At 40.4% G+C, this 22644-nt stretch overlaps 1 protein-coding gene and 1 long non-coding RNA gene across 4 annotated transcripts in view; one reads left to right on the forward strand and one right to left on the reverse strand.

Moving 5' to 3' along the window:
- LOC121317641 (serine/threonine-protein kinase D3-like) overlaps positions 1–2702 on the reverse strand; it is an 86511-nt gene extending 83809 nt beyond the window's left edge. For 2 of the 3 annotated variants that reach the window (XM_041253788.1, XM_041253786.1), the window contains exons 1-2: positions 2628–2702; positions 278–1246 (exon numbers count right to left, since the gene is read on the reverse strand). In XM_041253788.1, the coding sequence (XP_041109722.1) occupies positions 278–574 (297 nt within the window). In that variant the 5' untranslated portion in view covers positions 575–1246; positions 2628–2702. Of the gene's footprint in view, positions 1–277; positions 1247–1681; positions 1758–2627 lie in introns of those variants that run through there. The other variant, XM_041253787.1, reaches the window with a different exon arrangement.
- An 11908-nt stretch (positions 2703–14610) lies between these two features.
- Positions 14611–20812, forward strand: LOC121316610. The gene is made up of 3 exons (XR_005950427.1): positions 14611–14719; positions 18569–18715; positions 20654–20812. It is a non-coding gene; the product is annotated as an uncharacterized LOC121316610 (long non-coding RNA).
- The last annotated feature ends 1832 nt before the right edge of the window (positions 20813–22644 follow it).

Raw genomic sequence — 22644 nt, forward strand, 5'->3', positions numbered from 1 at the left:
AAAACAAAAGCAATCGCATCTCCCCGCAAAACAGCACTGAATTGACAGTCAGCTCATTTGACTTTAATTACAGGGAAAATTTTTCATTAATTACATTTTCGGAATTAAATGACAAGGAACACAGTCCTATTAGTGCTTCTGACCGTGTCGTCAGACTTGTGAACTGCAGATGCTGTAAGAGTAAAAATGATCGTTACGGTAGATTAGATCACCGTTTATAGCACCCTCTTGTTGTTGTATACTAATAAATACATGAAAAAATAAAATACTAATTTACCTTTTGGTCCACAATAGAGCAGACTAGGTCTTTCACAGCGGATAGCGAGGGTTCCTGAGATTCGACGGTCACAGTTTCCCTGGTCAGTCCAATCTGCAGTAGGAAAGATACCCCATGGATAGAAGAACTTCGACAGTTCGTAGGGCTCCGGGCGCTCAGGCTCCCGTTCGATAACCGGCTGCAGAGAGCTGTCGGTGGGCTTGGGGACGGCGAAGGAGTCGGTGGAGCAGCTAGGTGTTGAGGATGGGGGTAAGATTTCTGCAGGGATGGAGGAGAGCCGCTGCTACAGGAGGACATTTGATCTCCTTTGAGATGAATATACTTCTGATACAAGTGTTATGTTTAACGAGGAGTCAATAAGATGATTCAGTGGGGGTATCGGTATAGTATTGAACTATATGTGTGTAGCGGTATAGTGAACTATGTTCAGCGACTGCCTTTCCACTGTGGCACCCTGCTTTCCGTCTCCTCATCAAGATCAATACACAGGGTTCGGCTATCACGGTCTGATACAAACGCAGATAAACAGATGCAAGCGATAAGCAGCGGTGTTGTTGTTTGGTTAGACACCTGTGTCCAGCGGGTTAAATCCAAGGTATTGGCGAATATTACGAGTATCGCCAGTCTTCGCCGTTCTTATGTTCTTATGTTCTTATGTTCCCGCAGAAAGTTACTGCCGGTAGAAAGCTGGGTTTCTGGTGTGTGAAGTCAGCCGCAACCAGTTGATTTTTGTCTCATTCTTGCTCCTGTTTTTGTTTTGTTTTGTTTTGTTTTTTAAATATATATATTTGTCCCTCGCTCCTTCGCATTAAACTTTCAGGCAACAAACAAAAACGCCGCTTTGCAATGATGAATTCTTCCAAACTCCACAACTCCAATGACTTCGCTTTTCTGGTTCCTCGGTTGAACTGGGTGTGAAGCCAGCTTCCTCAGAACCGCATGCTCCACCGCCGGAGATCTTCACAACGTCTGAGAGTCAGACACAAAGCAGACACAAAGCAGACAGGGGTTTCATTACACACAATTAAAACACATACATATATTCAAAGATGTATGTGTCCTTTCTTTAACGAAGGGGTACTGCTGTATGATAAAACAACTATTAATGAATTCGGATAGGACGAGTTCGGCTAAGTGTGCAAGCGTTTACTTTCACGCTTCTTGCTTCTACTCAGTTGTATATCTAAAATGAAGATAAAATATAAGCGTTTATTACTCCTAACAGTTTAATTTATCCAAATGTTTTATATTTATATTTGCGACATATTGTTTAGCTCATGTGTCAAGTAGAAAGTGATATATGTTGATTTGTATTTTATCAAACAATATAAAATATTGATCATGATTATCATTATTAAAATATTCAATATTAAAAACAACAAAGGATTTCCCGATGCAACTCACAGAAACTCTTCACAGATAATCATCTGTTTACTCGCTGGATCTTCTTACCACAAGCTAGGTCAGCGAGGACTGCTCTTCTACTAACTGTGAAATTAAACTAGTGGAAGACGGTTGCCTGGGTACCCAGACCAAATACAACAATATTATTACAGACCCAGGGCTAAAACAAACGGAACGCAAAACAAGTAAAGAATTACACAGTTTATTAAAACCAAGATTTAAAAAAGAGCTGTTTGTTTATCTAAGATTAAATACAACATGTGTGATACTGGAACACACACACGTTATACCGCTGTATTGGTAAATACGGTTTTCACAAAATGATTACATCGTTAGTGTGAAACAAGCATGTTAAATGTAACCTTAAAGAAATAAACACACGTTCTACCAAACTCCAGACTGCAAAAAATACTGTTTAGAAATATTGAAAATGTGCTGCATGTCTTTATAAAAAATAAAAGTACTACCAAACCTGTTACCTTTAGACACGGTGTACTGTACACGATTTACAAAGTGAAATATTTACTGGAAATACATGTTTTTCACATCAGAAGACCCGGGTTGCTATCTGCCTGGACTCTCCCCACTAAGGCTTGCTGTAGTCTATAGTATCTATAGTATGCATGCCAGCAACAAAGAATCGCACTATTAATGTTAACGATTTTTTCGTGTCCATCCAATTGCTAATGTGTAATTTATTATGTTACCTGCGAGACCACTTGTCTTAGAATAATTGTTTCTTTGTTAAAAATCCACTTCTTTCCAAAGGGCGGTTTTGTTTCCTTGAGAAAAACTGTTGCAGAAAGTTGTAATTCTAATTTCGTATTCCACACAAGCACTAAATAACGCAAGTTCATTCATAACGGTTTTTTTAAATGCTCTTAATAATCACGCTACCCTTAGTGCTGATATTTACCAAATTACGTAAAACAAGCGGTGCACTTACTTCTGTTTTTGCTTTTAAAACTCCTATTTCTTTCTCGTAGATAACTAGCTCATCATTATCCCTCTCATTCCAGATGTGTCTATTCCCCCCTCCTCCCAGCTGAAGCGAAGACGTGAAACGATTGGTAGTTGTAGTTCGCAAAACCATCTTTCCAGTTTACGTATATTGGTTACTGCTCATCAGAAAACTACATATCCCAGATAACATCACGGGAGAGGTTGTTTTCTCCGCGCATGGCAAACGCAGACCACTATACCGTTATTCGCGCTGTGATTGGTTTCATGATGAAGTGCATGCGACCTGTAACGGCGTAGTAAGAGACTCAGCAGTGCTGGGTGCAGATAAGCAGGGATGGTTATCAAAGCGAACAGAGTTCACCAGTCGTCTGGAAGACTGTCTGGTTTGTGTTGAAAGAAGCACAGCTTCTGTATGGGGAGAATGAAAAGGTAAACACTGCCCTGATAAGTGCTCGCTACCAGTTCTGAAGTGAGCGTAGCCTATGGCCACGGACTTGTGTTTCCAAGGCAACAAGGCAAGCCAGCCCTGGGTGTACAATAGTGCTTCCCAAACACAGGTACTGTACATTACATTGTGGAATTCATGCTGTGATCCGCAGCCATTTCAAGAGAACCGTTGCATTCTAGATTTTGCCAACCTCTTCAGTTAGTATGAGTACTGTTCACCGTGTTTGTTCTCAAAACCAGAATATGCTGTAGCAGTTTATCATTCATGCCGTCTCATTCTTGCCATTCCATGATGAGCTTTCCACGTTTCTGTACGGTACAGTTTTAACACCCTCAGAAAACGCAGCCCTTAAAAAACCCAACTCAAATCAGAATGCTATGTATTGTGGGGGTGATGGTAGCTAAGAGTAGACCCAGCATGTTGATTGTGCATTTCAGTTCCTCAGTAGCATTGTAACACTGGTGAGTTTGGACTTCACACTTACAGCTTGTTTTTTTTTGTTTTTTTAAACACAGGCAGCACAAAAGAAAATCAACCTTTTAGGTGCCCATGTTAAAGAAGTCGATAGCAATGAGATGACATTCACTTGGACAATTACTCCATTCTTCCTGATGGCAAGCTGTGAATCAGAGCAGCGTGAATGGATACAGGCCATCTGCAACGCTTTGGTGAAGTCTTCAACGGGACACGCCTCCACATCTTGCACTGTGCAGTCTCAGTGGTCACCAACACTAAATATTCAATTGTGAGCCACTAGTGCTTTACTCCACACACACTGCTTGCCAACTATATACCTTTGAATCCATGAATAGAGAACAGTTCGGCCTTATATTTATATATAAAAAATGTAATGAATAAGTTGTCTCGTCTCATCAGAGCAAGGGGTACACCCAAAATGTTACCTGTTCTCTAGGAATAACCAATGACTGAAGCTACATTAAAAATTGCCCCCCTAACCCCTCTTGATTGCTACCATTGCAGAAACAAATATCCCCTCCCTGAAATTCACAACTGGTAGTACACCGATAACATGTGGGGTTAGAACCACACCAAGTATTTTCATTGACTAGGACTGCGTGTGTGTATGAAAATTGCATCCATTACAAAAAATGTCAGATCTTTCGCAACTTTATTCAGCAAACTCTTTAATTGTAATCCCTATCATTGCATCGATGGATTTGTTTTTTAAAACACAAGGAAAGATATATCCATTCAAAATGCAGTATGACAGACTAGAAATGCATTACCAGGTAACCGGCCACATAGGACATGGAGTGAAAAAGGCAGATGTGAACCAGTACAGGCGGACAGACATACATGAGAAGGTGAGGGATCCGGGTATCCAATACCTGTTTGTACTCCTGCAAAATACAAAACACAATGAAGGCAATTAACGTGACCACATCTTTCAGTCTGGTCTTGCTTTTTCCAGCAACCCAAAATAAATATTCAATGCAAAATGCCTTGCTATGAATGGCTATACAAAACTGGTTAAAATTATATGTTACCATCTGAAGTCAAAACAAAAGCCAACAGAAGCTTTCTGTTTAGGTGGGACAGGCAAGGATGGTAGAGGAGTTGGCACACACTGTGCTACCCATTGCAATTTTAAATGTCCACCCGCCGCCTGTATACGGCCACCACTACACAGAACCCCAAGTGAATACTTTTGCGGAAACTGGGGCGCTCTGTGGATGAGGGATGGCTTGGAAGAGAAGAAACATTGGCACCACAGACTGGCTTTGTACATGTTGGAGCCCCAACATCCATTTCAATTACAGAGATGGAAATAACACTCCCATTGCATAGCAGTGTGGTCTATTCCGGAGTTTAATAAGATACAACTACACTTGTTACCCATACACTGTGACGAATCAAAGTCCTAATAAACCCTGGAATGGGTGAAACTCCTATGTAATAATGAGTCTTACTTCCATCCCTGAATTGCTTCCCAATGATTGTCCAGGCTCTTTGGGGATGTCATTTTCATCAATATCTGAAAGGTCTTCTAGGTCAACTGAATTCACATACAGCCACACAACAGGGCTTAGAATCAGATGCTGGCATATTAATTTTAGGAAAGGTTTTAGGAAATGGTTATCGTGTCTAACTAACCTGCTTGATTTTTTTTGAGGATGCAATATCGATAATGTATAATTGCAAAGCATATGACATAGTTTATTTAGATTTCCAGAAAGCTTTTGACAAAGTCCCGCATAAAAGATTAATTCTCAAACTGAACGCAGTAGGGATTCAAGGAAATGCATGCATATGGATTAGGGAGTGGTTAACATGTAGAAAACAGAAAGTACTGATTAGAAGAGAAACCTCAGAATGGAGTGAGGTAACCAGGGTAACCACAGGGATCAGTATTAGGTTCTCTGTTATTCCTAATCTACATTAATGATTTAGATTCTGGTATAGTAAGCAAACTTGTTAAATTTGCAGACGACACAAAAATAGGATGAGTGGCATACACTGCTGCAGCAGCAAAGATCATTCAAAATGATCTAGACAAGATTCAGAACTGGGCAGACATATGGCAAATGACATTTAATAGAGAAAAGTGTAAGGTACTGCACGCAGGAAATAAAAATGTGCATTATAATTATCATATGGGAGATACTGAAATTAAAGAAGGACTCTGAAAAAGACATAGGAGTTTTTGTTGACTAGACAATGTGGGGAAGCTATAAAAAAGGCCAACAAGATGCTCGGATACATTGTGAAAAGTTATAATTTAAATCAAGGGAAGTAATGTTAAAACTGTACAATGCACTAGTAAGACCTCATCTTGAATATTGTGTTCAGTTCTGGTCACCTCGCTATAAAAAAGATATTGCTGCTCTAGAAAGAGTGCAAAGAAGAGCGACCAGAATTATTCCGGGCTTAAAAGGCATGTCATATGCAGACAGGCTAAAAGAATTGAATCTGCTCAGTCTTGAACAAAGAAGACTACGTGGCGACCTAATTCAAGCATTCAAAATTCTAAAAGGTATTGACAATGTCGACCCAAGGGACTTTTTTGACCTGAAAAAAGAAACAAGGACCAGGGGTCACAAATGGAGATTAGACAAAAGGGCATTCACAACAGAAAATAGGAGGCACTTTTTTACACAGAGAATTGTGAGGGTCTGGAATCAACTCCCCAGTAATGTTGTTGAAGCTGACACCCTGGGATCCTTCAAGAAGCTGCTTGATGAGATTTTGGGATCAATAAGCTACTAACAACCAAACGAGCAAGATGGGATTAATGTCCTCCTCATTTGTAAACTTTCTTATGTTCTTAAGAGGAAATCAAGTCAGAATCCAACCCCACCCAACAAGCATGTACCATACAGCATGCAGAACCTTTAAGAAACATGTTCTTTAAAACAAACAAACAAACATTTAAAGCATGTTAGGCTGGAGGCATTCTGATTTACACACAGTAGTGGAAATGCTCAGTGCATCCTCAGGATATTTCCTGAGCTTATCAACAACAGAGCTCCCCTTGTGACTTAATTGTCACTGCATCATGGTAACTGCACATTACTGTAACAATAGGATATTATTTGGTCTGATATTCAATATAAATGAATGTACATTACTGAAGCGGTATATGCATTGTCATTGGGATTACCATAGGTTAAATATGTAAAAAAAAAAAAATATAGTAAGAGTCACAAAATATATCATATTGGAAATAATCTTAATCTTCACAAATTTGTATTTCCAAAATATGAGCCAGACCACACTTAGTCAGCGCATGAGAAAGACTATGAAATGAGAAGTAAACATTTTTCACTTCCTCTTATTCAGTGGAAGTTGGCTTGAACTAATCCAACCCTGACCACAAGGGTTCCCCAAACTTCATAGCGTCTGCAAGACAATTCAACAGCGAGAGGGCTGTGCTTGTAAGCTACCAAGACCCGACAGCTAGCTCTTCGCTAATGCTAGGAGAAGGAGATGTGGGTTCTGCTGTTGCCTCAGGAATTGCCCTGACACTGCAGTAACTGTAAACAAGGGCAGATCTAAATGCAGCACCATTTACCATTAAAAATGTCATTTCTCAGTTATTAAAAACCATCACCTCAAACCACACGCTTCTCTGTATTTTTGTAAAAGTCATTAAACAGTAACAGTCATTTTATAATAACACTTTGTGGCAGGCTGGTGGGTGGATAGAGGCCCAGAGACAGACTGCAGTTCAAACAAATATACTTTTATTATAAATAAACACAAAATAAACATGCAAAAGGGCAAAAATAAAGGGATTTAAACACAAATAAAGCAATACAAAAACAAAACTTGCAAAATTAAGGTTTCCAGGCTGGGCAATGCCTTCACTGGATTCACAAATACAAAACCCCACAAACACCAACCTGCTTCCTCAGCTCCCTCTTCCCAAATGAGAAGCAGAGGCCTCCTTGTATGTCAGGTGGCTGGGCACTGATTGATTGTTAATTAACCTAATCAACTAATCAACCCCAGCCACCTGAACATAATTAACCCCATCCCTGTCAATTTAAAAAGGGCAGAACTTTGCTCTGCCACACACTTATTCACAATGTGGGATACCATTATGGAAATCAGGAGACTGAAGACGCTTTGCTTCCTGCATTGTGGTTCTTCAGAGGAATTAGATCCTTTTAAGAAAACTAGCAAGAAAAGACTTCAAACAATAACAAGGGTTCTTTCCTGCAATGAAGCTGCTTTCGACTTTGTTGTTATTTTCCTCTTGAGGCAAACCCGAACTCTTTTCACTTGGTTGAACCCAGTTTAACCCCATGCCCCCCGCAGTGAGAGCAGAGTAAATGAACCTGTTGCATCGACGAGCGTATCGTTTATTTATTGTTAAACTTGCATTTTGTATTTAGAACAGGACCACCCTGCAGTCTTACTAAAGCCAAACTAAGACAGAGTCTTCCTTCAATAAAACAACCAGTAATGGAGAAGCGTTCTAGTTGCTATGCACATCAGTAAACATTATTTGAAACCAATGAGGGAAGTGAGTAATAGTATTAAAGAAATAAATGACACTCATGTAAACCACAGCTCCTGACAGGAACATTGTTCTAGCATTATTTATTTTTATTTATTTATTTATTTATTTATTTTTGCAGGGCAGCCCTGCCCAGATGCATCAGCTGGTTTCTAGATGTGTACAGTTTCTCTACCACGTTGTACAGCTGGATGCCTTTGGACACACGCTGGGTCAGTGCTGTCCTGGGATTCAAACCCAGAACCTTCTGGCTTGGAGTCTTGTAACCACTCGACCAAAATACCAATCAATTTCTTAGGAACCGCCTGTGAAAAAAAGCACACTCAACAGAAAAGTATAGACTGAGGTCCATCTCATTAAACCACAACAGGGGCAAACCACCAGCGAAATGACCAAGTTTGACCACGGAAGATATTTTATATTGCTTATATTGGAGTTTTTGTTCATGAAAAGAAACAGAGGTACATTTTTCCTACCAGTAGCAACGATTAAGCTGGAGTACACTGGAGAATGTCTCATGTGGCTGCAATATCAGCAAGTGGCTTATTTTTAAATAACTCAACCCATAAATAATTGAGGGCAGCTCCTTTCTACAGCAACACAGTGATGAAAACACTGCCTTGTTCTTTTATATAACTTAATGCCTGTGCATGATTTGCAGGATCCGAGAGCCCCTTTCCCATTGATTTCAAGCATTGGGCTTGCTCTGCTTCTCCAGTCCTATGACTTCACCACACAATGCAAGAAAGAGGAGACTTACCCACACCTAGAACCCCTCCCTCTGACTTCACAATGTAGGAAAGAGGAGACTTACCCACACCTAGAACCCCTCCCTCTGACTTCACAATGTAGGAAAGAGGAGACTTACCCACACCTAGAACCCCTCCCTCTGACTTCACAATGTAGGAAAGAGGAGACTTACCCACACCTAGAACCCCTCCCTCTGACTTCACAATGTAGGAAAGAGGAGACTTACCCACACCTAGAACCCCTCCCTCTGACTTCACAATGTAGGAAAGAGGAGACTTACCCACACCTAGAACCCCTCCCTCTGACTTCACAATGTAGGAAAGAGGAGACTTACCCACACCTAGAACCCCTCCCTCTGACTTCACAATGTAGGAAAGAGGAGACTTACCCACACCTAGAACCCCTCCCTCTGACTTCACAATGCAGGAAATAGGAGACTCACCCAGACATCTGTAGCACAGACCGCCTCTGTAGTTATACACAGTGAGTTGAAGTCACATTTCAGCATGAGTTAGAGAGTTTACAGAAAGACAAACGTAGCATCACCAATATGAATATCTATCCTCAAATAAAAAAGGCAGCCATGAAGATATACATATTAATAAAGCGACGGCCAGGGCTTGTTCACTTTTTTAAAATCAGCAGATCCAGAGCCAGAATGGTTGGCTTGAGTTATTTACTTTCAGCACTTGTATTATTTCCAAAAGTAACCCTAACCCCTACCTCCCATGCAGAGGGCTAAACTATACTTTCCTTTTTTCTAACTATATCGGACGGCTAAGCCATTTACCGATTGCAGAAGCACACCGATGCAACGTAGGTTCACACAGTACCTTTTTTATCCTTCTGACCACACAAGTCTTTTCAAAGGATTTAGACACACCGACAGGCTTTCCCCTTCCTTCATACAGTCCTGGTCAAACGTTTGTGTTGCTTTCATATCTCTGCCTACTAATCACAGGCAGTTGTCCCTCATTCAGCTAGATCCAGGTGAACTTCATTCTAGCTCTCCTATGGCATTCTGGGGAATGTAGTCCCATTACCAAACCCCCACGGATTACACCTTCCTCTCGCCTCCCCCTACTCTGCTACAATACTTTAAAAAAAACTGACCAAAATTCAAACATAATCTAACATTATCATGGCTTCTGGTACATTTTTGCAATGTCCTTTTGTAGTTTCTTTGATTACATGATGTTTTGGGGGGTTTTTTTGTATTGTGTCTCAATCCTAAAATTCTAGGTAATGCAAAACTTTTGGCCATAGCTGTACACTGGATTGATTTATTGGTCTGCTGTTTCCTTAAGTTACTGTATTCCTAAGGTAGAAAGATCAGCCCAGCTTGATATTAAAGATGTTCCTACCTGTCTCTCAAGTCTCAGAGCACTGGTCGAAGCCAAAGATTTCCCACTGAGAATACAGGCCTCATTAACCAAGTAGCGTGTGGAGACATTGTCTGAGCAGTCAGCCACAACGTCATACATAAAAACATCAGCATTCAGGAAAAAATATCCTTCAAAATACTTCATCACTTCAACCGTTTCATAGAACAGTTAAATAATACTTAGTAGCAGTTGCAATACACAGTCGTTTTACAAGCCATGCTGTTTTGAAAGCCATGATCCGCTGTTGATCCCTTTGTAAAAGTTTTGTATAGTATTGTGCACTTAACCTGACCCATTTTCACTGCTTAACTACACCACAGGTCTACAAACTACAGACAAGACTGCCACCTGGTCTGCACATGTACAGTGCAGAGGAATCATGCAGGACATATATATGGGTATGACATATTTCAGTACTGTAACAGTGAGCATGTGTGGCACATCTGAGTTTAGTTCTGAGACTGTTTGCAACACAGAAGGATACTGTTGAATAAGCTGCAGAACATTATCAGAAGTCAGTTGAATGTTATAAGGTTGTGACAAAGACAGAATGATTCTTGGTGATAAATCTCCCTCCTGACCTGTGAGGGCGCTGTGTAAAGGGAATAGTGCCCTGGACTGGATGGCCAGACAATTCATTCCCAGGGATAGACGGAAGTCGTGCATCTAGAAAAGGGGGCTGAGCTACGGTACACTAAATCATTGACCTGGAAGGGAAATGATGTGGCAGCGGCAGATTGGAGGAGCGGTTGTGCTCATTAACCAAGGGGTCATGATTGACGGTACGAAAGGGGACATAGGGGTTAACAACAAAAATAATTGGCAATGACTAAATTTTAAAAAAAGGGGGACATAGCGAAGTGATCTGTTCCTTTGTATGGTTAATGCTGAACTGGAAGGAAAACCTGTAATTTTATCGTGTTTTGTTTGTTTGTCGTGTCTAATTATTCTTGCTTGTTGTTATTAGACGGCTAACAAGATCCAGAGCTGTCATCAAAGGCCAGCACCAACCCGGACAGCACCACACTATTGTTCACGATTAACTGCATTTGCACCACAAGCACTAGAGCACTCACTGTGGACTTGTGATTGCGTTACGTGTGGGTGTTAAAGATCATTGGAATATACAAATAAAACAGCATTACACCTGGATTACCATTGTCTGTCTGTTTATTGATCACTCCTGCACACTGTTAACCACTTTGCCACAAAAGTACATACTTTACTTAGAGTTGAGCCTACATGAAGAAACAGATCAGTTATGATTCTGCTCACGTATTATTTAGCAGTGATGCTGTTTGTGCACTTATATACAGCAGATATCACATTCCTTTATGCAATGCTATTGTAAATCGTTTAGTAAAGTCTATATTTTAATAGGATACATATGTCTTTGAAAAAATACACTTTTATTAAACAAACCAATAAAGAGCAAAGCAACACATCTCCTGTATATTAGGCTACAAATAAGTCCTTTTTTAGGAATGGATCTAGAAATGAATACTTTTTAAAAGGGAGGCTTTGGAACACTAATGAAATAAAAATGCCTAAATAACTAAATCATGCAAGAATTTGTTATTTCCTTCGGAAAAGGAAAACCCATAAAAATCCTTTATAAACCTCTCGTATCTCATAAAGAGGTCCTGTTGAAATAAATCACTGATCAAACATAAAAATAAATAAATAAATGAACCAGTAGCTCAAGTTTACAACGACACAACAAATGCAGTGTGTAGTTTATTTAGAATCTATAAACATGATGATAATGTACACTACAGAAGGAGAATTTACCTAATAATAAATGGATAGAGTCAATACCACGATGCCTGGAGGTTTAAATAGAAAGGAAGAGTAGATTGTTACATCATTAACTGTGCAGTAAATGACATCACAAACACATCGATAGAAATGAGTGACTGTAGTTGCCATGGCGTCAAAAGCAGACCTCCAAAAGTTTGTTTTCATATATGTGTATGTTCCAAGATTCACGGTGATGACGACGATGCAGTGTACACATGTTATTTATTATTATTATTATTATTATTATTATTATTATTATTATTGCCAGTCCATGCACGCTCTCGCTGCAAGTATACACTGGCCAGGCACAGAACACTATGCAGGTGCACAGTGACTCTCACACCTCTTCACACATCATAATCCAGCAGAAGTAAAACGTCACAGTGATTTAGATGACAGTGGCAGCTGCTGCAGTGTACTGTGCCAAAGGGCACCCCAGTCCTCCACACCCTACAGCCAGGACAGACGTGTTTAAAAGAGTTAACTGACTTGCAACCAGAGCCACATGCATCAGCATTTCAACCTACACACAGCTGGGTTAAACAAAAAACCAAAAATCTGAAACATTCTCCAAACGCTGAAGCTCAGTTCATTGTTCTCAGGCCAAAACATGATATACAATGGCATCAGTGTTTAAGATGCTTCATTTGTTTAAATTCTCAGCAGTCAAACCTCAAATTGAAAGCTAGTATCCCAATTAGCTAAAGGTATCACATTGTATTGCTCTCTCTCTTTCCGGAAAATATAAGTGGGTCTGTGAATATGTATCATATTTAATAATAACTGTTTTAGCACAATTGAAATCACAGATTTTGTAATGTTAATTCTGCAGAATGTTGTTATTTCAGCATTGAAATATCAGCATAATATGCAGTAGTTTTTGATTTGGAACACTATAGCAGTGTACTTTACTAAAACCACGGGAGGTATTTCTCTGAAAAGTGTGTTTTTTGTTTTCAAACCGTCTCAAAACTGTTCCCTGGCACTGGAAATCAGTAAGATGCTGAAGGTTATACAACACATCTAAGTTTATAATAAACATATAATGATCTTCTTTAGGACTAGGTCTCTAAGTCTTTACACTACATTGCTGACTGAGTCCTAGGAGGATTCAAATCAATAACCTCATACCTTAATAAAAGAGGGGGTTAGGGGGGACTTTATTTCAAAGTTTCAACCACATCCCAAGTCTTCCCATCTCTTGACAAATGTGTTTGGCAGTAATACTGCCATCTGCTGGGTAAGAATGGGACTACAGAAGGCAAAGTGTCATTTACCCTGTCGTGCATTCAATATTAAAAATAAAACAGCGGAAAAAAATAAGCTTTGGACACAAATATATTTTTCATTGAAAATGTTTTCAATTTTTTTCCTTTGCTTTATATGGGGCCATTATATGGGGGGGGGGGGGGGGGGTGATTTATGGTCACACCCCATTGCTAGAAACTATGAATGAAAATGTATTTCATAATCAAATGAAAATCTTTCGCAGTGGTCTGCTTGTAGCTGCTGAGCGATTAGTGAGCTAATCACTACAAAGCACACCTTGAACCTGTGAGGTTCTTGGGGGGGGGGGGGGGGGGGGGGGGGGTCAGGGGGGGGGTCAACAACCTGTTACAGCGTGCGACAATGCCCGTGCGATCAGGTGACGCTATTGCTCTGTTGCTTATTTAAGAACATAAGAACATTTGGTTTTTTTTTAAGTATTGTAGCAGAGTAGGGGGAGGCGAGAGGAAGGTGTAATCCGTGGGGGTTTGGTAATGGGACTTACAAAAGAGAGGAGGCCATTTGACCCATCTTGCTCGTTTGGTTGTTAGTAGCTTATTGATCCCAGAATCTCATCAAGCAGCTTCTTGAAGGATCCCAGGGTGTCAGCTTCAACAACATTACTGGGGAGTTGATTCCAGACCCTCACAATTCTCTGTGTAAAAAAGTGCCTCCTATTTTCTGTTCTGAATGCCCCTTTGTCTAATCTCCATTTGTGACCCCTGGTCCTTTTTTCAGGCTGAAAAAGTCCCTTGGGTCGACATTGTCAATACCTTTTAGAATTTTGAATGCTTGAATTAGGTCGCCACGTAGTCTTCTTTGTTCAAGACTGAACAGATTTAGTTCTTTTAGCCTGTCTGCATATGACATGCCTTTTAAGCCCGGAATAATTCTGGTCACTCTTCTTTGCACTCTTTCTAGAGCAGCAATATCTTTTTTATAGCGAGGTGACCAGAACTGCACACAATATTCAAGATGAGGTCTTACTAGTGCATTGTACACTTTTAACATTACTTTCATTAACTCTTACAGAGCTGTATTGACCCCTTCTTCTTGTCCAGGTATGGGAGAACCCGTGTTTACGATCATTTTACAATGACCATTATTCAGTATAAAGGCAATATTAAAATAGGCACATTTTCCATGAGCTGGGATACATTAAAAATTCATTGGAATTAGAAGACCGTTCTCTTAAAAACGCGGTGAAGGAATGAATGAATGAATGACGTAGCGAATGCTCCGCCCCCGTGATGCAGTTGATCGCATTGCATAGTGTCGATGCGGGGGGTGAAAGAGACCAGCGTGCGTGTGTGTCTAACATGGAGATGTCTGGGTGCTGCAGGACCTCTGTGATGTGTCTGTTAGGTATTGGATTTTGTTTGACCGCAATTATCAGCCAGACCAGTGGGCAGACCGGTAAAATACCATGGACGCAAGAAAAGGTATTGGATTAACTACTACTACTAATAATAATAATAATAATAATAATCAACATCATCATCATCATCATCTTTGAAACCTGATTAACAGGCTGAGCTTTTAAAACAGAGATTTTGTCATATGAATAAAGGCTGTTGAATTAAAGTAGGACAACACGTTTTTGGTGTAATATGCAAATGTGTTATTATTATTATTATTATTATTATTATTATTATTATTATTATTATTATTATTATTATTATGTATTATGTTTCTATATTTTACCATTATTAATTTTTTTATTTTTTTACACATAAAAAGGTAGTTTTTGATGTTTATTTGAAAATATATATCAATGATATACTATATATATATATATATATATATATATATATATATATATATATATATATATATATATAGTGGTAAGGTTATCTGTCGCGGTCTACAGATACTAGTCACAATGTTCAGTTATTAACATTAGATCATTAGATATTGGGACTCATAATGAACTGATAATAAAAAACGAACTGTTATTTAGTTCAGATTTCGATTACCAGTACAAACTCCAGTGCCAGTATAAAACACCAAACAGAATGATGTCAGGAGTTTAACACCTGGGCTGAAGAAAGCGGTTTGTTTATTTGTATTGAGAGAAAATGAATGGGTAGAATGTTCAGAGAAAGAGGATGTTCAGAGAAAGAGGATGGGTAGAATGTTCAGAGAAAGAGAATGTTCAGAGAAAGGAAACTGACTGGGCTGAAGGAAGAGCAACGCGTTTGTCCGCATTTGCACAGAATCAGAGGGAACGATCTCTACCAGTACAAACTCCAGTGCCAGTATAAAACACCAAACAGAATGATGTCAGGAGTTTAACACCTGGGCTGAAGAAAGCGGTTTGTTTATTTGTATTGAGAGAAAATGAATGGGTAGAATGTTCAGAGAAAGAGGATGTTCAGAGAAAGAGGATGGGTAGAATGTTCAGAGAAAGAGAATGTTCAGAGAAAGAGGATGGGTAGAATGTTCAGAGAACGAGGATGTTCAGAGAAAGAGGATGGGTAGAATGTTCAGAGAAAGAGGATGTTCAGAGAAAGAGGATGGGTAGAATGTTCAGAGAAAGAGGATGTTCAGAGAAAGAGGATGGGTAGAATGTTCAGAGAAAGAGGATGTTCAGAGAAAGAGGATGGGTAGAATGTTCAGAGAACGAGAATGTTCAGAGAAAGAGAATGGGTAGAATGTTCAGAGAAAGAGGATGGGTAGAATGTTCAGAGAAAGAGAATGGGTAGAATGTTCAGAGAAAGAGGATGTTCAGAGAAAGAGGATGGGTAGAATGTTCAGAGAAAGAGGATGGGTAGAATGTTCAGAGAAAGAGGATGGGTAGAATGTTCAGAGAAAGAGGATGGGTAGAATGTTCAGAGAAAGAGGATGTTCAGAGAAAGAGGATGGGTAGAATGTTCAGAGAAAGAGGATGTTCAGAGAAAGAGGATGGGTAGAATGTTCAGAGAAAGAGGATGGGTAGAATGTTCAGAGAACGGGTAGAATGTTCAGAGAAAGAGAATGGGTCAGAGAAAGAGGATGGGTAGAATGTTCAGAGAAAGAGAATGGGTAGAATGTTCAGAGAAAGAGGATGGGTAGAATGTTCAGAGAAAGAGGATGGGTAGAATGTTCAGAGAAAGAGAATGGGTAGAATGTTCAGAGAAAGAGGATGGGTAGATGTCTCTGTGTGCATCTGTGTGTGTTTGTGTGAGTGTGTGTGTCTGTGTATTTCAATTGGATTCCATTGTGAAAGCAGGGTGCAAGAAGCCTGATAACACACTCCACATTCCCCTTTCCTTATAACCCTGTGGGTCCTACCTCGTATAGAAAGAATGAAAACATTGTCTTGCATGTTTCTCTGGAAATGACTGACTTTTTGGTAATTTAATGAGACCAATGAGAGCTTTGAACATATAGCTCAGTTCTTAGGTCCCTGACAGCTCCTCACAAACACATCAACCCAAGACATGCTTTGCATTACAGGTCGTGCCCAATTCATTTCTATTTCCTTTTTGCAGTGGAGGAGCTGGCACTTCCACTTTGAACCCTGGCTCTGGTATTCATAGATACACGTCTTATCTGGCAAGGCTGTCTTGCATTTGCCTCAACACTGAATCAGATGTGTTCACACAACGTGTTGTTGAGACATGATGCTTTGATCACCCCCTGTAGTGAATCAGAAAGATAAATGACAACATTTGAATTCCAGAAAACAAGGTATAATGAAAGCAGGGGCTTTGCAGGCTGCAGTCATGAATCCCTTTGCTTTGGCTAATAACACTTATTATATGTAATAGGTGGATGGATAGGCAGATACAGGTTTCTTTGCTTAGTGAGGGGAAAAAATAATATACATCACGCAGTGCACTACAATTAGGGAACCAAAGTCTGTGCTGTTTGTGTTCTGCCCAGAATATGCAAGTGGAATGGCAAATATAATTACTTACAATAATAAACATTACAATAATGTTGGTGGCATTTGTAAAAAAACGTTCCATTAAATATCAAACAAAACTATTTTTTAATGAGATTTTGTTCCAATGAAGAGCAAACAGGCTTATTGCAAAACTTCAACTACTTGTCTGAGCCAATGATGAATGATTGATTAGCCAACCTCAAGAACTGAGTAAATACTGGGTCTAGAGCAAAGTGAAGAGGTTACAATTACAGTGTCAGACACTGATCAGAAATATTAAACGATTCCATTCACCACAAACATCTCCTTATCTGTGCATATAGGAGAAACCCTAGAGCTCAATAACTACCATACAAAGAGTCTGCAATATTCCTTTAGGGGGAAATGACGAAATCCATTCTCCTGTGTGCTGTGTGGTTGCCTTGCTGGTTATCTATATCCCTGACATGAAAACACTGAGCTGAATAACTACGTAATGCTGCTCTAAATCGAGTTTAGCAGCCTTAAAGTTTGAGTTTAAGAATGGTGTTCACCTGGCATTCTGCACCCGCTATCATCAATCCATTGCAATTATATTGAAATGCATTCAAATGAAGAAAAGAGCATGAATTGGGCGTGATCTGGATACTAAGTGGGCACAAACATTCTAATGTCATGTAAGGATTTTGCCTTGCACTTAGGCAATTGCTGACCCTCCAAAAACTTTACACCTATTTTTAAAAGGAGCAAACCATTGTAGAAGCGAGTAACTAAGAGCTATAGAAAAACACACACCTGCAGAGACCTGTCATTGGCTTCAGGATGGCTGCTATGGTATATTTCCTGATGCAGCGTCACCTGGCTCTTGGAGAGGCAGGAGCATGTTTGGAGGAGAAGGGCAATCCTAATTAGAGGCTGTTACAGTTTAATGAAGTCATAGTGACTGACTGTTATCTGTAGGAATCTACCGTCCAAAACTAAATAAAAAAAGCATAAATATTAGAGAAAACAAAAAGATAAAAAATGTGGACAGGAACACAGGGAAATACATTTCAGAGGTTACTCAGAAAATAGGAAGTAATACTGCAGCAGAGAGAAGAATACATACACAGGGCTATTGACTACAGTAACCTTGTTACATTTCTAAAGAAGTTTTAGTTCTGTTCTTTCTAAATGAACACTAGAAGGAATCCAGTTGGAAGGAGCATGCAGCATGCCAGGGTGTGTATGTGATCCATGGATACCTCAGGAACTGGACGTTGTTACACATACGAGGAAGTATTCCCAGTGTCTGTACACACCACTGGACTGCAGACTGTGCTGTTGTGGAAAAGCAGTTCATGAGTGTGTGCATTGCATTCTAAACCTGTTACTGATCTTAGCTCACAATGTGAAATCTGTCATACTGTATATAGTATGTAATATTTGTCTTTTGTATTAGCTGTTCCACAAGCCAAGCATGATGACCACATGAGCCACCCAGCAGGTCTTAGCACAGACTGATGTCACCCGGATGTGGCAGTATGACCTCCGCCCCCTGCTGGTGCAGAGATACCCGGGCTCATCGGGCAGCGTCGCTGTGCGCCAGGTCGGTGACTGTCAGGATCTGTGGGTTTGCCAGTCAGCTTCCAGCTCTACCAGGCTTCTAATAGACAGTGAATGCCTGCTCGAATGTCAAATTTAAAATCAATCCACGCAATACCAGCTTTTTCATTTTGACTTGCTTAAATGAAAGCTCAGTTCACATCTGTTGGACAGAAAATTTTAAATCAAATAAATACTCTTTTTGTAAGAAAATAATGCAAATTTTTTTTTTTTCTAATAGCGGTAGTGGTCTCTGAAACTGGCCATGTAAATCTGAAAGATTAAGCTGCTGCTTTCCTGCTACCTATTAATTCTGTGTTGCGGCTGGGAGACAGAAGAGGATACGTTCCAGGCGGACACTCCCTATGGTCCGCTGACCTTTTCCAACATAATCACCACCGTGAACCCGGCAGCAAAGCAGTGCCTCGTGCTAGCCTGCCACTATGACTCCAAGTACTTCCCTCCGTAGCAGAGCGGCTGCCAGTTTGTTGGAGCCACTGACGCGGCAGCACCATGTGCCATGCTGCTAGAACTGGCACAGGCTCAGGACGAGGAGCTCCTGTCACGAAAGGTGCAGTAAATACATTACCAGCACAGTCATCGCTGGCACGACATGCCATCATGCTACACCTGTAATATTGTGCTCTCTGTGTAGTAAAATCAGAGATGGCCTTTATGGGAGACTGCCAGAAGGATGAAGGTCATCTGATAGTAGTTTGGCAATCGCAGCTGTTTTTCACAAAGGCCCCCAGCGTTGAAAGACTTCCTTTACCATTGTTTACCGATAGAGCCCTCGCGCCATTATTGAGCAAAACTGCAGGGTTCTCTGAGCGAAACAGGAACCTGCTGATTGATCAGCTTGGTCGGTGTGATCCAGGAGTCAGTGACACAGGTATTATTGAGCAAAACTGCAGGGTTCTCAGAGCGAAACAGGAACCTGCTGATTGATCAGCTTGGTCGGTGTGATCCAGGAGTCAGTGACACAGGTATTATTGAGCAAAACTGCAGGGTTCTCAGAGCGAAACAGAAACCTGCTGATTGATCAGCTTGGTCGGTGTGATCCAGGAGTCAGTGACACAGGCAGCTCCCTGTGAACAAGCTGCTGAACTGCACAGCCTGCTTCATTTCTGCACACTGCATTACGAGGAACCTGTACTGGGTGTGTTTCAGGGGCTCATTGCCCATGTGCTTTTGTCTTTGTTAAAGGGGTATTGAAAGGTTTCCTACCCGAATGATGAACTTGTTCCCGGTGTCCGCAAGCCCAGTTTCTGTGCAAGACACTGTCAATAATGTAAACTCACAGATTCCAAAAGCAGATCCATTTCACATTAAACATTTGAAAATCTTACTATAACAGGAAAGCTGAATTCTTCAGTTTTAACAATCCTAATGCTATCCTTAACACACAGTATTTTAATATTTATTATTATTATTATTATTATTATTATTATTATTATTATTATTATTATTATTATATAATATTATTAATAATAATAATAATAATAATAATAATAATAATAATGGCTAAGCCTAATAATGCAATCTACAGCATACATTAGATTCACTTTAAACATGTTTTTTTTTTTTTTTTTGTAAATCTTTTTGCAGTTAGTGCTATATGCCACAAGGTGAACATTTAGCCGTGCGTAAGATTAGCCTGTCACTTTATCACTGATTTGGACAATATTTAAAGAAATTAATAAGAATAGAATTCTAATCTGACAATACTTGCAAAACATGCCACAGTCCCTCTGTGGTAATTATTCTGCAGTACATCTTTAATCCAGTAGGTGTCAGTGTCCCCTTTTGATTGAAAAGGAGCAGCACTGAGTTCCCAGTTCACGTTACATCACACAATTATTATTGGATTATGGACCTTTTTCTTTTTTTTTGCCTTTCCAGCTTGCGTACCCATTGTAAGTGAGTTTTGTTTCAATTGCAGGCTTTCAATCCAGAGCTCTCTCTGCAGCTGATTTTCTTTGATGGTGAGGAGGCTCTGCACCGGTGGTCCTCCACAGACTCTCTCTATGGTTCACAACACCTGGCCCAGAAGATGGGATCCACTTCACACCCGCCTCGTGCCAGGGACACGACCCAACTGCACGGCATAGTGAGTACAGAAAGGTCATGACATATACAATACAATCCCAGATCCCTCTTGTGTCATGACAGTGGAGCACAGCACATACAATCCCAGATCCCTCTTGTGTCATGACAGTGGAGCACAGCAGAGACAGTCCCAGATCCCTTCTGTGTTCTTTCATAGGATCGTGTAGAACTTATAAGAAAGGTAGATAAGCCTTCTGGCTAGTGCTTTACAATAGGAGAAACTTGTGTTACCAGGCTCTTACCTGAGAAACAGATTCAACTTTCCATGTAAAAGCCAATCGTCTAGACAAACATCCCAGATATTACAGCTACAGTATAGTCTCAGTAATCTTTGTAGTGTGGCAGTGTGACCACCACAGGGCATCACTGCCTGCAGGTGTATAGTTTACACTGGCATGAACTTGGTTTTAAATATGAGATAGGGCTTATTTAATTGGGATGAAATCAAAGAACACTATTCTATAGCTCAAGATATTAAGACTATGAGAATCTGGGGATGTAAGTGGAGGAGCCTGTATGTCTGATCTATACATATGCACAGTATGTCACATTTATATTTGTACATGCACCTGCTGTACTGAGTATGCATGTCTCTGGATCTTTCTGAGGACTGGCCCCTATAAACCTGTATCTCTGGATCTTTCTGAGGACTCGCCCCTATAAACCTGTATCTCTGGATCTTTCTGAGGACTCGCCCCTATAAACCTGTATCTCTGGATCTTTCTGAGGACTGGCCCCTATAGAACCTGTATCTCTGGATCTTTTCTGAGGACTGGCCTCTATAGAACCTGTATCTCTGGATCTTTTCTGAGGACTGGCCTCTATAGAACCTGTATCTCTGGATCTTTCTGAGGACTGGCCCCTATAGAACCTGTATCTCTGGATCTTTTCTGAGGACTGGCCCCTATAGAACCTGTATCTCTGGATCTTTTCTGAGGACTGGCCCCTATAGAACCTGTATCTCTGGATCTTTCTGTGGACTGGCCCCTATAGAACCTGTATCTCTGGATCTTTCTGAGGACTGGCCCCTATAGAACCTGTATCTCTGGATCTTTTCTGAGGACTGGCCTCTATAGAACCTGTATCTCTGGATCTTTTCTGAGGACTGGCCTCTATAGAACCTGTATCTCTGGATCTTTCTGAGGACTCGCCCCTATAGAACCTGTATCTCTGGATCTTTTCTGAGGACTGGCCCCTATAGAACCTGTATCTCTGGATCTTTTCTGAGGACTGGCCCCTATAGAACCTGTATCTCTGGATCTTTCTGAGGACTGGCCCCTATAGAACCTGTATCTCTGGATCTTTCTGAGGACTGGCCCCTATAGAACCTGTATCTCTGTAGAATATAGGTCAGTGTGAATACTGCTCTCATATTACTGACAGCTCAGTGTGAATACTGCTTTCATATTACTGACAGCTCAGTGTAAATACTGCTCTCATATTACTGAAAGCTCAGTGTGAATACTGCTCTCATATTACTGACAGCTCAGTTTGAATACTGCTCTCATATTACTGACAGCTCAGTGTGAATGCTGCTCTCATATTACTGACAGCTCAGTGTAAATACTGCTCTCATATTACTGAAAGCTCAGTGTGAATACTGCTCTCATATTACTGACAGCTCAGTGTGAATACTGCTCTCATATTACTGACAGCTCAGTATGAATACTGCTCTCATATTACTGACAGCTCAGTGTGAATACTGCTCTCATATTACTGACAGCTCAGTGTGAATACTGCTCTCATATTACTGACAGCTCAGTATGAATACTGCTCTCATATTACTGACAGCTCAGTGTGAATACTGCTCTCATATTACTGACA

The sequence above is a fragment of the Polyodon spathula genome, chromosome 6 (genome assembly GCF_017654505.1).
Source record: "Polyodon spathula isolate WHYD16114869_AA chromosome 6, ASM1765450v1, whole genome shotgun sequence".
Classification (NCBI taxonomy): Eukaryota; Metazoa; Chordata; class Actinopteri; order Acipenseriformes; family Polyodontidae; genus Polyodon; species Polyodon spathula.